Source organism: Pristis pectinata, chromosome 21 (genome assembly GCF_009764475.1).
Source record: "Pristis pectinata isolate sPriPec2 chromosome 21, sPriPec2.1.pri, whole genome shotgun sequence".
Lineage (NCBI taxonomy): Eukaryota > Metazoa > Chordata > Chondrichthyes > Rhinopristiformes > Pristidae > Pristis > Pristis pectinata.
The window spans coordinates 20,881,114-20,896,902 of NC_067425.1; the positions used below are offsets into that span (position 1 = coordinate 20,881,114).

At 38.1% G+C, this 15,789-nt stretch overlaps 1 protein-coding gene across 2 annotated transcripts in view; it reads right to left on the reverse strand.

The window, feature by feature from the left end:
* Nucleotides 1–48: 48 nt before the first annotated feature.
* ggnbp2 (gametogenetin binding protein 2) overlaps nucleotides 49–15,789 on the reverse strand; it is a 45,087-nt gene continuing 29,346 nt past the window's right edge. The window contains exons 5-13 of one of the 2 annotated variants that reach the window (XM_052035790.1): nucleotides 14,039–14,156; nucleotides 13,683–13,882; nucleotides 11,499–11,673; nucleotides 10,144–10,335; nucleotides 8,133–8,283; nucleotides 4,784–4,909; nucleotides 4,285–4,433; nucleotides 3,165–3,407; nucleotides 49–724 (exon numbers count right to left, since the gene is read on the reverse strand). In XM_052035790.1, coding sequence (XP_051891750.1) covers nucleotides 527–724; nucleotides 3,165–3,407; nucleotides 4,285–4,433; nucleotides 4,784–4,909; nucleotides 8,133–8,283; nucleotides 10,144–10,335; nucleotides 11,499–11,673; nucleotides 13,683–13,882; nucleotides 14,039–14,156 — 1,552 coding nt within the window. In that variant the 3' untranslated portion in view covers nucleotides 49–526. Of the gene's footprint in view, nucleotides 725–3,164; nucleotides 3,408–4,284; nucleotides 4,434–4,783; nucleotides 4,910–8,132; nucleotides 8,284–10,143; nucleotides 10,336–11,498; nucleotides 11,674–13,676; nucleotides 13,883–14,038; nucleotides 14,157–15,789 lie in introns of both variants that reach the window. The other variant, XM_052035789.1, reaches the window with a different exon arrangement.

A 15,789-nucleotide genomic window follows, 5' to 3' on the forward strand; every position in this document is an offset into this window, starting at 1 on the left:
TATTTAACCAGATTTAAATAACTCGATTAAATAAACATGACATGGATATGCACATTAATAAATATTCTTTATTTGTAAATTCTGCACATTGCGCTTGTACATATTACATCCAAACATCATTTTAAATGGATGTCTATTGTAAAACCTTAAATCAGAAGTTTCATTTTTCTCTGTACACATTTATTGGTAGAACATCTCTCATCACTAGACATTTGTATAATTCTCACAGTAAAGTGAAACATTGAGTGGGAGAGAGGAGAGGCATCAAAAGTATAAGTAAGCTTTTGCAGACATCTGGCCGAATACTGCACAAGCTCTGAGAAAGCAGATGAGCAAAAATATGCTCCCCACCACCAGCCTGGGAGAGTGTAGAAAGAAAAATAAAAATAAACCACACCACCAACTATTCAAGGTAAAATTATGTAACAGAAACAAAAATCTAAATTTCTTAAGATTGAGAGAGAAGGCGCAGTGGTCATTGAGTGTGTTTGTGTAGAAAAGGGTGGCTTTTGGTTCAACCTCCTTGCTAGTTTACACCAGCTGTTGTCAGCCAACCATTGCAGATACTGTAGTCATTAGAGCGACAGTACTTGTTAAATCTCTCTTTTAAGTGCTGACGGTATTGTTCTCGATTGATGTAGAAAGACTGGTTATTTGTCATAAATGCCTGTATTTCATCTTGGGTAATGAAAATCTCTTCCTCCGAAGTACATTCAGATTCTTCCTGGAAAAAATAAATCAGCAAATTACAACGGTGATTAACAATGCAAGGACTTCAGTACTTAATTAGAACACAGCTTTAACATCAGTAACAATTTGAAACAGTTAGTGGAGTCATTCAACAAGGTTAGCGATGAGACATGATATTAAGACATAGAACACTACAGCACAGTACAGGCCCTTTGGCCCACAATGTTGTGCTGACATTTTATCCTGCTCTAAGATCTATCTAACCCCTCCCTCCCACATAGCCCCCTATTTTTCTATCATTCATGTGTCTATCTGAGAGTCTCTTAAATGTCCCTAATGTATCTGCCCCCACAACCTTTGCCGGCAGTGCGTTCCACGCACCCACCACTCTGTGTAAAAAAACTTACCCCCGACATCCCCCTTATATCTTCCTCCAATTACCTTAAAATTATGTCCCCTCATGTTAGCCATTGTTGCACTGGGAAAAAGTCTGACTGTCCACTCGATCTATGCCTCTTATCATCTTGTACACCTCTATCAAGCTATGAGCATAGTCACAGAGTACTACATCATGGAAACACGCCCTTCAGCCCACCATGTCCCTGCTGGCCATCATCCTTTCTATGCTAATCCTGTTTACCAGAACTTGGTCTGCAGTCTTCAGTGCCTCAACAATTCAAGTGCTTATCCAGATACTTCTAAAATGTTACGAGAGTCTCTGCCTCCACCTCCTGCTCTAGCAGTGTGTTCCAGATTGTAACCACCCTCTGGGTGAAAAAATCTTCCTCAGCTCCCCTTAAAACCTTACTCCTCACCTTAAACCTATGCCCTCCAGTCTTAAAGATTGTGGTTTAATACAATTCTGCCATGGCTCTACTCTACTTAGCACAATGACAGACACAGTAGTGTAGTGGTTAGTGTAACGCTATTACAGCGCCAGCGACCCGGGTTCAATTCCCGTCGCTGTCTGCAAGGAGCCTGTACATTCTCCCCGTGTCTGCGTGGGGCCTCCTCTGGGTGCTCCAGCCTCCTCCCACATTCCAAAGACATACAGGCCAGGAGCCGTGGGCACACTATGCTGGCGCCGGAAGAGTGGCGACACTTGTGGGCTGCCCCCAGCACATTCTCAGTAACGCAAAAAGATGCATTTCACTGTGTTTCGATGTATGTGCGACTAATAAATAAATAAATACATTTCTTGAACGTCTGCACTAGGCAAATAGACGAGGACGTTCGGAAGCTTGATCAAGAGGACTGGCTGCAGCTTTGTTGGAGCTGTACTGAATACCCAGGTCAACACAAAATGATCCATTTTGTTGTATTATACTTGATTATAGCAGCCACATATAATTATCCACGATGGGTAACAACTCAAATGTCACTCAACTGAGTGTCTTGATCAACCATTTCAGAGTCAACAATGTTACTGTGTGTCTGAAGTCCATATAAGCCAGACTGCAGACTGGACTATGAAGTAAGATTCTGTATTTGCAGCTATAAAACTGCCTTGCTACTAAAACTACAGATATAAAAATGTGATTATCTGTTAGAAGCGACAAATGTTTAGTTCAAGTTTTCAACTTTTAACATGAAAAATACTCATATGCAGTGGCCCTTGCTGGCCAAGCTGCAGGATTCATTGCAGAACAAATCCATCCACTTCAATTGCTGATGCACCATGAGCTTTGAGCACTTCATGCAGTCTGCTCTGCAGCACCTTAAGAAGACACTTTGAACTGCACTACAAAGCTCTGCAACCTTTTGCAACAGAAAGTAGTAACCTAACAGAAATATAGCCATCAAGTTTCCTGCCAGTCACAATAATCTAATGCACATATGCTGTTCCTCAAGTCAGTGGGATAGAAAGCAAAATTTCTAAGATACAAAAACACCAGGAGCATAAGGACTTAGGTGGCCTGCAGGGATCAGAGTTGCTTGAACCATTCAGAAACTTCCTCTGCAAATAGGGTTTTTATTAAATTTAAACTGTATGCATCAAAAGAGACTTTGGCTTGTTGATTGTCAGCCAATAGTTCCTTTCTTCCCAGGCTCCACCTCCAGTTTCAGATTTATAATCCCAGCCTACATTTTGACAAGCTGCCCCGTGGCACCTCTCAATGAAGAGTGAACCATTTTTGATGCAAAGCTCTAAAGAACTTATAGATGATTTACTAGAAATAAATCTGCCATATTATTTTATTTCAAATAATTTAAATTTTAGGGTTATATTCTCAATTAAGGAAACTTTGTATTACTTAACACCAATAATGTGATTTTACAAAGAAAAACATTGGACGTGTATATAGTCCCATATTTATGCAGTATTAAACAACTGACAAAGTTTGCCATAGAAGTCAAATTTCACAAAGCTTAACAGACAAGTTGAATTGTTTTTCATCATTTAAATTACATTTCAACACAAATAAAACATCACACATTATATTTAAACAACGTGAATTAAGTTTCATACTCACAAGTAATTCCTTTAAGGTTTTCGTGCCTCTTCCCCAGTCTGGCAGACAGGGTGTTGGAATTTGTGAAGACTGTGAAAAATGATTTTCTGACAGAATCTGTGTTACCCATACTGGCTGTTGACCACCTTTCTCTAATGAGTTGCAACTCTCTTTGGTTTTATCATGGTGGAACTCATTATGAAAAGCATTACCCAAGTTCTCTTGTGTGCTTAGGTCTATGTTACACTCGCCAGAATTTTCACTCTATAAAGAATAAACAGAACAAAATTAAGTTTTAAAAATGCTGAAAATTTGGAATTTTCACCAAAAATAGAAAATCTGAGGCTAATTAAATAAAGACAAATTCAATACAAAGTAACTAGATTCCAGTTCTCAATGAAAATGTCAGTCTCAAATCAGAGGCTAGGATGACAAAACCGTGGAACACAATGGGCTTTAAACATACAGTCAATCAGTACCCAAAGTAAGAAAGCTTTGGTACATTAGGGAGAACATAACTTGGTAAATCTCATAGGCTTTCTATGATTCTAAATTTTTATGACACATAAGACTGTAAAGCCTGTGATGTCCACGTCAGTAAAAAGAGCCAAGTTCTGCCTCTACCTCCCTTGAAAGGCAGTGAGATCTGGACCTCCACCACTAATTGGCTACAAAAAAAAAAACATTGTAAATCTACGTCTGTTTTTTGACCTTGATTAATAGAAATAGGTCCTTTCCATTTATGGTATCCTGATCCCTTGAGTTTATTGTACCTCACAGTATGCCCCTCATCATCTCTTATTCCAAACAATCTCAGCCCATCCAACTTTTCTTCAACTACAGTTTTTCCAATCCTAGTAATATCCTTGTAAATCTTTCATCAGTTCCAGAGGACATACATCTTTGTTGTAATGAAATATAAGTATATATAATACACAATAATGCTGGAATAACTAACTTTTGTACCTATATATACAAACTGCACACACTTGAAAGTAACTGGAGCCGATATTACAAGTTTGCTGACTGTGTTGATTGTACTGAAACCCAATTGTGGTGGTCCCATTACTTGAGGTACATGCTTTCTTTGGACACACATACACACACTGAAGAAATTACCAAAAAATCCAAAAACACTTACATCACATTTTACACCTTTGCCTTTCTTCTTCTTTTTCTTGTTTTTGCCTTTTGTGTTCTCTTCAGCAACATTAGCCCAGCATTCCACACAACTGTCCACACCATCTTCCTCTTTATCCTCCACACAGTGATGTACACAAGTGTCATCTCCTGACAAGAATGCAAACATGTTAATTATATCCTTGATTTTCAATCAATCTCAAAAAAATTAGGTTGGCAACATACGGAACACACCTTTGTGCCATCTCAGAAAAGGCTCAAAGTATGCACATTTTAAAGCGTTCAGACCAAATTTCATTCAGCTTTATAATACGTGTAGCACAATTATTTCAGAAATACTACAAAGTGCTCAACACATGTACAATTTCCACCTGTTAACTCTGAAATTTAACAACTAGTTTAAATCATGCAATTTAATTTCTAAAATACCATGCCCATAAATTTCATCTTTTCATTTTAACAATATTCAAGGTAATTTAAGAATATTCTCAGAAACTCACCTGTTTCGTCATGATTGCAGATACCTTCAGTGCAAGCTACATCTGATCCTTCTCGGGAACCAGTCTCACTACCCTCCATGCTTGATGAGTAACCACAATCACTGCCATTACAATGTGGAGACAAACCTGAATGGGGAAATACACAAGAAACTTGAATGTACCTTTTAATATGCAATTTTTAAATTGTATGTCAAAATGTTTCATTTGGCAGTTTAGTATTGGCAGTAGTAATTTAGGATAACTACTTATCATAACTATATCCTGAGTTGATGGTAATTCCAAGTTTTCACTTTTCAGTTAATTAGTTATACCAATTTGAAAAAGTCAATACACAAGTGTTAAATGTGATAGCTTTGGCTCAAGGATATGGCTAAGATTTTTAAACAGTAGTGCAGGGTATGGCACCTTTGGTAGATGACTGCTGTAGAGAGGAGGCAGTTGAGGAGAAAGTAAGCAATGACGATCCTTGTGGCTGTCAGTAGGGAGATCCAAAAGCTCCTTTTTTTGAAGCTGTTCATAATTACAGTGCCTCGATTTTTGCCATGCATGCATACATACATACCATCCAGGTTTGCAATGGGCATGATCTTCAGCATGCAACAGATCCAAGAAAAATGGTGAGCAGCACCATTATGGGTGGCTTTTTATGACCTCTGAACAGCCTTCAACTGATATTTATGGAAAATCTTCTCCAGTGACCATGTGAGCTTTCCACCAGGTGGTCTGATTTTCTCCCATACACACAGACACACACACACACAGTGTGCTGATAGATTAACTACTATACATTTCTTAGTGTAATTAAGTGCCAAGAATCAAAAGGAAGATTGATGACAATGTGAGAAAGATCAAGCTGCATGGCTATAGGGAAATGAGGGAAACAAGACTGCTCTGCCAGAAGCAGACAAGGAGGAAAAGAACCAAATGGTGACCACGTGTCATAATAAGCAAGCCTGGAAAACATGGATTGTTTTCCATACCTCAGGAACCATGTTTTATTCAATGGCAGACATCAATGACAGGAGGCAAAGTGTTGTTTGAAGAGCAAGGCGTCAAACCAGGCCCAAGCTCAGCAGATCTGATGCAAAGGCAAATATCTGGAACAGCTGCCAGAGGTGGTGGAGGAGGCAGATACAATTACAACATTTAAAAGACATTTGGACAGACACTTGTTTAGGAAAGGAGAGGGATACAGGCCTAATGCAAGCAAATGTGATGCAAATGGACACCAGTCAGCATGGATGCAGTGGATCAAAAAGGGCATGTTTTTATGATTCTATATCAAGCAGCAATGATTACAATTGAGATATGGACAACCTACAAGTAAGCACCTCAAATGCAATACTTAAGTATACCAACACTGATCTCAAAATACACCAAATTTATCAACAGCATAGTCAAACTGGAATCAACATCCACTTCTAAGTCAGCATCCCCAATATTGAAGATCTAAATCATGCCGAACTAGTTCTGTATTGGCTGGCCACATCAGCAGACCTAACACCAGACTCTCAAAATAAGCACTACCTTCCGAGAACATCCTTGGTTCCCTGACCCCCATGTCATTTAGAAAGTTTCTTTCTATGATAGACCTCAAAGTCTTCCAAAAACATCTTCAAGATAAATGGGAATCCTTGGCCTACAAGCACTCAAAAAGGTACTCAGCACCTCGAGTACATACAAGAGAACATGGAAACCTGCACAAACAGCAGATGGATTGCTGAAAACTCCAAACAATCCACTAAATCATACACTATCTGGGACATAGTTTGCAGATCCCAACCAGGACACTTCAACCAGCTCAGAACTGGAGAGAAAGCATGTCATCCTCAAATGAGGGAATAAGGAAAAGCCCTACAACCAGACAATGTAATATCAATCCTGTCAGCTTAGAAGCAACTGAAAAAGTTAGAAGACTGCAGGTTACAGAACCACTTACAGTTACTATATCAGAGCAGAAGGTCCTGCTTGCCAATATTAACATCCACTAAGATGTCACAGCATTAGAGAACAGGGAATAATGATCATCATAATCACTCTTCGCAAATACCATCACTAAAGTAGGTAACACAAGTGCAGATAACCCAATTTTCTTCAGTTACCTTGAGACTCAAAAGAATTCATAGTAATTGCAGTAGTCTAAGATATTGCCTCAGGTAAGGGTACTATTTAATACATAGAAAAAAAACAATAAACGTTACCAGCATATTTCAAGGCCTCTGCCCTAAATGACAACTTAAGCAAACAAAATCCCAAAGAGGTACAGGCCATCCTGTTACAGAGCAGTTGTATTCCAAGAAAACAGTCTGTATCTCAATCTTCTGTAACGCAAACCCGCTTCCCATATTATAAGCAGACGTGCACTTCTATAGGACAATTTTCCCTCAGATTAAAGCATCTTACAGTGGCCTGCCACCATTATTTAACAGCTGGGGCCAACATTCGACTTGGGGGACGGACAAGGCTCAAGCAAATGAAACAAATTTTGTCAACTTTTAATCTTCAGTCACTCAATACTGTGGGGCAATCAGATTTAAATATGACAGCAATTGGGTTGGTAGTCACAACCCAGTTCCTCCTTTGCCATGTCCTCTCTAGTCAAAGGACACTTGAAGTGACGTCTCAGAGCAACGCTACTGTGCTCTTCATCAGTGATGCATTTTCTCTGATGCAGCATGGATTAGAAAAGGGTTTATGAATTAGGGATATCAGGGAAATGGATGAGATTGGAGGATAAGGGTTCATAGGAGAAAGGTGGTGTAAGTGTAATTCAGAGGGTGGGGGGCAGGGGGAAAAGAGATAGAGTTAAGCACAGTGACTTAGTGAAAGTGGAGTAAAGGCCAAGGGATTACTTTAACAATCTGGCCACAGCTACTGCGGCTCCCCGCAATGCAACGCATCAGAGAAAATGCCTCACGTGAAGAGTACTGCAGAGTGCACTCCAAGATGTCTATTCATGTGCTCAGACTGAAGGTGTAGCAAAGGAGGAATTCAGCTGTAACTGCCAACCCAATCGACAGTGATGTTATATTCAAGTCTTATTGCCTCATAGTAATGAGCTACTAAAAATAAAAACTGAAAATGTTTCTTTTGCATTTTATTTATTTTTCTCCCCACATAAATTCCAAGAGAGTTAACTTTATTTCTCAAATAAATCAAATTTTTGGGTAGTGATTTGTGAGTTCCATAAGAATGAATTTCTGTAACCTGAATGACCATAACATGGGGGTCACCTGTACATAGCTGTAATCTCCCAGACACAGAGCATCAAATCTATCACTATGGATGAATTTTATACCATGAAGCTTTTTCTCAGAACTACAATCATTACGAGCAATGGTGTTTCTACCTTTCTTTGTTTTAGGTGATCCAAGTAGATTTTCACTGCCAGGGCACGTGCACGAGGTACTTTCATTTGTAACAATTACTTCAACTCTACCATTGGGATCTTCCATGCTGCCGCAGTCTTTACAGCTACTTTCTATGGATTCAGACACCGTCTGGAAAGACATTACATATAGAATCCAATTAAAAAGAAATTTGCACCAGAACATTTATCATCACTCCATCAAGAGTAGATGCCTCAGTAGATTGGAGAGCAGACATATAATCTACGTAATCACAGTCTGCAAGTTCAACGTCTGCTGTACAGTACATATGGAATCTTTAAAGATTACTGATGATTGGAGAGAAAAAATTTAACAACAGGGACTTTAGGAAGGAACCCAAGAGTTTAGAGCTGGTGACAGCTACAGAAATTAAGCCAATACATTGGATGTGGTGCACAAAGATTCTCAAAAATCTTCAACATGGTATCATACAAAAGACAGTAAGATTTTTAAGTATGAATTAGGACAAAGGTAGCACAAAGGCACTTTCAGCAGCTGGAAGTGGATAGCACAGCCTCTCAATGTCCTGTTCAAGGAAGATGTTACTGTGTACACTATAATTAGGATATGTTAAGAGGAAATGATTCCCAAATTTGTAAGCAAATCCAAAAGGAGAAGACACAGGAACTTAATACAAAGTACTGGACAAAAAGGGCCAATAGAATTCAAAGTGAATTCAAGCTCAAAACCTCAGTTTCATGGTAAGTGAGCCTTCAAAAATCTACTGGGTTTTATAGATGCACAGAAAATAAAGTAATAATATACAACACTGAAAGTGAATCACAAGACTAAACTGGGGCATTTTATTGAGAATGAGGCAATGTGGGATACAATACAAATTTATTAGGATGTAGTTTGCATTGACAAATATGAATAAGATTTGAGTGCTTGGAGACAAGGGACTGCAAGTACTAGAATCTGGAACAGAATTTGCTAGATGAACTCAGTGGGTCGAATAGCACCTGATACTGCTCGACCCATTGAGTTCCTCCTACAGATTTGAATGCTCGATGGTTGGCATGGACTCAGTGAGCTGAGGGGTCAGTTTCCATATTGTATGATAATGAGAATTGGAATACATGTTCTTATTTACAAAATTATCCAATCTATGCTGATATGTTTAAAATTTCAGGGTAATAAGGCAGGGCAACAGAAATAGACTGTTTCCAGTCATTTCCACAGACAAAAGGTTAAGGGAAGTTATAATTTGAAGAAACTTAAGAGGTGCAAAACTGGAATATGCTAGCAATTTTATTGTTTGAAACAGGAAGCAAAAATCAACAGTTAAGTGACATGGTTACACACAATCAAATTAGGATCACCATTTGCCTGGAGTACAAATATAGAGCATTTGAGCAGCAAGGCCTGTTTACTTTGTCATAATTTCAAAACAATTCTGTGCATTACAATCCTATCACTTAAGTCTTGAGATTATAGTGAACAGGCAACCCCCAACAAGACAAGTGCAACAGGCCTTGCGGCTATCATCATCTGAAGATGGAACAACAGGGACATTATTTTTGCTAATTAGTTTTGCATTCTGTCCCTGTGTCAGTCTCTGGATAATTGCTGGAAAATTTGTTGGCCTGTAATGCATTCCAGTAGGAAGAGGGAGAATTTGGTTAACAATTCCACGTACATAAATCAATTTCACCACTGCCAGTTGGGAATGGGGGGAAAAAAAAATGTGCAATTAAAGATTACCTTAGGCAAACAAAAACACTAATGATCACAAGGAAAAATTTCTGGGAGACTTGGAAATTGGGAAATCTGCTCCCCATTGGCTAATAAATTCTATTACTGAATCAAACACCAGAGTTAATGGCTTCAATGGCTGAATTTCCAGAACACATGCTTTTGTCAATGAATAGGTTAAAATTTCACTAGCTGTGGCTTGCTACCTGCAGAGTATTGTGCACAACAGCTCGTGGATCAATTTTAAAATAATTAGAAAGTTAATATTCTACCTACCTCATCTTGGGCTTTAATTTCTCCTGGACTTTGAAGTGGAGTAGATATTTCACAGGCACATTTGTTTTTACGCCTGTTCTTCCTCTTTTGACGCTTCTTTTCTTGTTTAAGCTCTCGAACTCTCTCCTCTTCCGAGAGCTCCTCACATAGTTGTTCCAGTCGACTAATACCTTGCACTTTCTCAATTGCCATCTGCAGAGTAATTTTTAAATAAATATTTAGCTAAATTTGAAACATGATTTTGCACACCTAGCTGTGCTGTTACTTCAAGTGTTTCATAAAATTCTTAAAATTTTAAGATGGAAGAAATTTAATATAGAAGAATTGGGACTAACTGGGACAAACCATGACCACCATTCCAGATCTTAAAACTATGTTTTGTTATTGGTCCTTCTATGTACAACCAGCCAAACCACAGAAGGCAGACCGATTACAATTACTATTTTGCTCAAAGTGCACAGGGGTAGAAGTGAATCAACTTCAATTGCAATGTTGCTTCTACAATCAGTGTGCAAATGAATTCTGGTTACACAGAAAAGATAGCAGAGAATAACAAATGATCATGACATCTAAAATTATAAACTATAATGTTTTAGAAATTACTTCAGAAATGCAGGTCTTCCAGAAGGAATAGACATCATCATAAAGGCAAGAATTAATGTATGGATATCAAAACTAATTTGATACCAAGTTACTTTCTACTCACCTTAAATGTACCCAAAATCAATACCATCAGAAATGTTCCTATATTTTTCCTACCCAGACTAATATTATAGCATGGGTATAGGAACAGCATGTTGGAGAAAAACCTGACATTTGTGCCTTTGCTGCTGCTACTACTCCATAGACAACTAATAAGAGCGATTCAAGATGACATGTTCTATTTGTAGCAGAATGCCAGTGACCCAGGTTCAATTCCAACCACTGTAAGGAGTTTGTACATTCTCCCCGTGTCTGCGTGGGTTTCCTCTGGGTGCTCCGGTTTCCTCCCACATTCCAAAGACATACGGGTTAGGAAGTTGTGGAGATGCTATGTTGGCGCTGGAAGAGTGGCGACATTTGCGGGCTGCCCCCAGAACACTCTACACAAAAGATGCATTTCACTGTGTGTTTTGATGTACATGTGACCAATAGATATCTTAAAAGGTAATGCCTAATATTCATTTGATCTCCTCAAAACTGCCAGTAATTCCAATTCACCTTAAGCCATTCAACAATGTTCCAAAAAAGAAAATGGAGAGTGACAAGCTGAATGTGGAAAAAATTTTAATTTTAATTGTTATTTAATAGGGCTGAATGTTTTACATTTATAAATTGCCTAACCACATTTTCCATTAACAATTTAAATTTCATACCTCAAAACTTTTTCGCAATGCGTCAATACCAAGGTAGAAGAGCATCTGCCACGTCTGTTCTTCAGCTCTCAACTTCTGCCAAATTCTGTGCAGACGTTCATATAGATGAATACCAAGACATGTAAGAACTTCTTCTTGTGCAATATCTATAGTTTTTGCATGCCTCTCCCTCCGTCTAGAAGCAAAAATATTGGTTAGACTATTTCATAAGGCCATTCCAAACTACACAGTGATAACAACAGTTTTTCCTAAGGATAGGAAAAGTGCAATTATTTTAAGAGTAACTATGCTTGAACACAGACATCTGAATTGTACACTGATCTACATAGCCTGAAATACTGTATTTCCTTATGACATAGGAAGCCATCTGGTTCATTACGTCCATGCCAGTTTTCAAGCAATCCCTCATTTCCCGTGTAAGTTACACCCACTTGCACAGCCATCAACATCTCCTAATTCTCATCATCCACCCACAAAAGTAAATAGCAGTAGCCAAGTAACCTAGTAACTAGCACATTTTTGGGAAATGGGAGAAAATGAGTGTGGTCACAAGGAGAATGGTCAAATTCCACAAAAATAGCAAAGTTCAGGATAAAACTTGGATTGCTGGAGCAGCTCACTGTACAGGAACCTCACTATTATGGTTATGCAAGCATATCAAAAGCAAATTACTAATTAGATTCATCTGAGGATTCACATGAAATGGGCTGGGTATCAGTGAATAAAGATCTGGTGCAAAACCAACTCAAAGGCCTAGATTTGCACTGGACCTATTTTTTGGGGATAATCTAATGGGAGTCATTCTACTTCCCAGCCAATTCCAGAATTTCTTCTTGTATGTCAGATGCTCTGCTCTTTTGGGATAGTATTTTCAAGTTAGACTAAAAGGCAGGAATGTACATATGATTAAAATTGTTAAGGAAAAAAAAGTGGGTTTTAATACCAGGGCATTAAACACAACTGAAATTAAAAAGGCAGATCTTCTGCAAAGCAAGCACTTGTAACAGGATTTCCTCAGGCATCCCCGCACAAGTGCTGGCTTCCAGTATTCTCATTTTCCTAAGCCAGTGTCAGCATCTTTTCTGCAGCGTTGTCACCAGCTACACCAGTGGACGTCACAGAGTCCAAAAGGACAGTGTGATCTTTCAAGGTTGAGGCCAGTTTCATCCTGTAGCAAACACAGCAGCCTCCATTCAAATCAATAAGAGAAATTGGCTGCTGAAGGCAAGTTTTATTTTGTGATTTTCATTGTTTAAATTGAGTGTGTGAATGCCTGTTTTAAATGCAAAATTTAAGTTATTGAATATTTGTGCATATCAAAGCTATTTAAGTGCCCACAGAGCTTTGACAGCTCACAAGTCTAATGAGCAGCTATCCTATAAGTGGGTTGCCTATGCTGAGATAGCCCCAAATCATACACTCAGCCACTCTTGAAAAAGTTAGGAGCCAAACTTCTAGCAGAAGACCAGGCCAGGAACGACAGCACAGCAGAGGCAGCCAGCAATTTTAAGAGCTACAAACGATCTACCCCAATGTTTTAACTACTTTCATGTAGCTGCTGACCAATCTACACTAATAAAAATTATTTTCTTTAAAAGCCCTATCCAACTTTAATCTACTCAATACCACAAAAATCCACAAATTTCTAAAACTTTGAAGTGCTGCTCAATTATGTTCATATTGGGGTCCATTTTCTTTAGCTACTCACCTTCAGATCTCCCAGGTAAAAATTCAAGTTGTTAACCCATCAAAACTTTAGCAACATTAAGTTTTACCCAAATTTCTCAGTCAGCCATCACCTTAACCAGACCTGCAATGTGATAACAATCTATCCCACAAAAGGAAATGGGCTAGCATTTGGAGGGTAGTGTAAAGAGGCATTTACACTACTCTCCAAATGCCAGCCCATTTCCCTTGGATCATTAGAAGAGACAACCTGCTCCCATGCCTTAAGTGCAGATGTGACAATTCAGCAGAGCACCCTAAATTCTGTTTCAGATCAAGATCAAATTGCATTGAAGTTGCTGCAAACACAGTAAAGCTTTCGTTAATTTTTGCTATAGTCTTAAGAATAATCAGTGAATTCAGCACAATTTCACACTTGCACCATGCCTAGAGAAAATAGATTTTAAAAAAGCAACCAAAAGCGCTAGATAGCCCACTCTAGCAATTACATACTCATACCCTCCTGCGAACTCTGGCTCGGCACGGCCCAATAGATGTGCAATGAAGTCAGTCTCACAGCATACGTGGATATGTCGTTCATGGGGACAGCAACGAAGTCCCTCATACAGAGCTGCACAGTAGCCTTTTTCTTTGCTGCAATCCAATTCCCCAATGAGAATGTTGTAGGCTCGCAGCACTTTATTTTTGCAATCTGTGCAAACCTGCAACAGAAGAAAAAACTGATGAACTATCACAAATTCAAGACGTTATTATCAATGTGAAGTAAATATCAAGACCTTACAACACTATTAACATGGAATTAGTTTCAATAATTAATTCTGCACCAACATCACACAGCATCTTTAGTTGACTACAAACCTGTGTTTTCGTAGATAAGTTTCTAGCGTTTCCAAAAGACAACTGGAGTCTATTAATACTACTTCATCCCTACATTCCTGTGACATCAGCTCCCATACATCCATCCAGCAGCCCCTGTTAACAAAAACAACAGGACTCTGACTATTGGCAAACAGTATTCTAATTGGCAAAAAGCATCTGGATCAGTTAAAATACACACTATTAGGAACAGCATTAATAATAATAAAGTAGTTATTCAAACTTGCTATTAAGATTGTTTTCTCATACCCCACTTAATGTCCAGGGTACTAAATCCTCACATGCAAAAGTGCCACTTGTTTTAATTTATACAAGACACCATTTAACGAAAAAGGGGAAACAAATATTTCTACTGTGCAATACAATATAAAGAGCTGAACAATTAAGACTCCTGGTAATTGCTCATTTGGTAGCTCATTTTCTTTGATAGTAAGCTTCACCATTTTGTATAAAAGCTAAATACAAAGCCAAAACTATAGAAGCTTTGCCAATTTTTATTAAACAATGTTGTAACCATTGGCTGCTTAGCTCAGCCAAAATGTCATTAATTACATTAGGCAGATTGTTTAAAAAAAAGCACGAGTTCCAAGGAAGGATTAAAGTCAGTCTTTAAAAATTCAGAAAAGACATTGGTTAGCAGATGGGATAGGAAGAGAAGGTCAAGTAGTAAGCTTTTATATAGTGTTTATTCACATTTTTAGGATGTCCCAAAGCAGTTTCAGAGTCAATTACTTTGAAGAGAATACCTTCGCAACATTGGCAAGCAGAACAAGGCCCCATTAACAGCAAAGATAAATTACCAGATAATGTGTTTTAGAGGATCAAAAACAAAGTGTTGAAAACACTCAGCATGTCAGGCACAGTATCAATGGAGAACCTGGTTCTTATGAATGGCAATAGTATGTTCCATTAACTTTGTTTCCCTCCAAAGATGCTACAGCTGACTTGAATATTTCAAACACTCTAACAATATTTTATTTCATTTTGTTTTTAGTGGTGTTGGTCAAGTCTGGATTAGGTACTTCCATTTCTGTGGTGGGACTTAACGCACAATCTTCTGACTCAGATGGGTACACCACTGATCCAAGGCTGACAAAGGAGAAAATATTAAAATATCATCATAAATATACATTAAGGTCAAAGAAGCAGGACTTATGGAACATTTAAAACATCAGGTAAAATTTACTGGCATTGTGGATAAAATAATACGCATAGGAAGTTACTCCACACAATTTATACCATGAGTGTGCCAACTTACTGAAAAAGTGAGATGACAGTCTTCAAACAAGTATTTTAGAAATTTGCCAAAATCATGCTCACTTTAGATAATTTTCAGTATTTCAGGATTTATTAAGTGGTAGATAACTCCTTACAAACTAATTTATACTGCATGAAAACATTGAAGCTATTAAAAGATTACCCATTTCATTTGACAGTAACATTGGTAGTTGTGAACTCTGAATGCAAACATTATAGGACAGGATTTCTTCAAAAAGGTGTCACATTAAATTAAAGAGAACCAGAGATCAAGGAGCAAGGCCATACAAAAACGTTCCTTCTGCAACTATCTTGTATAAAAATGTCACAGTACATTGAAAAAAAAAGACATTTTTGCGTATTACATTACAAAGTAGCTGCTCAGATGCTCAAGGTTGTATAATCTTGTAAATAAGATTTTATAATGTTCCTTTTTCAACAGAAAATAGTTAACCCCACATAAACATTCATA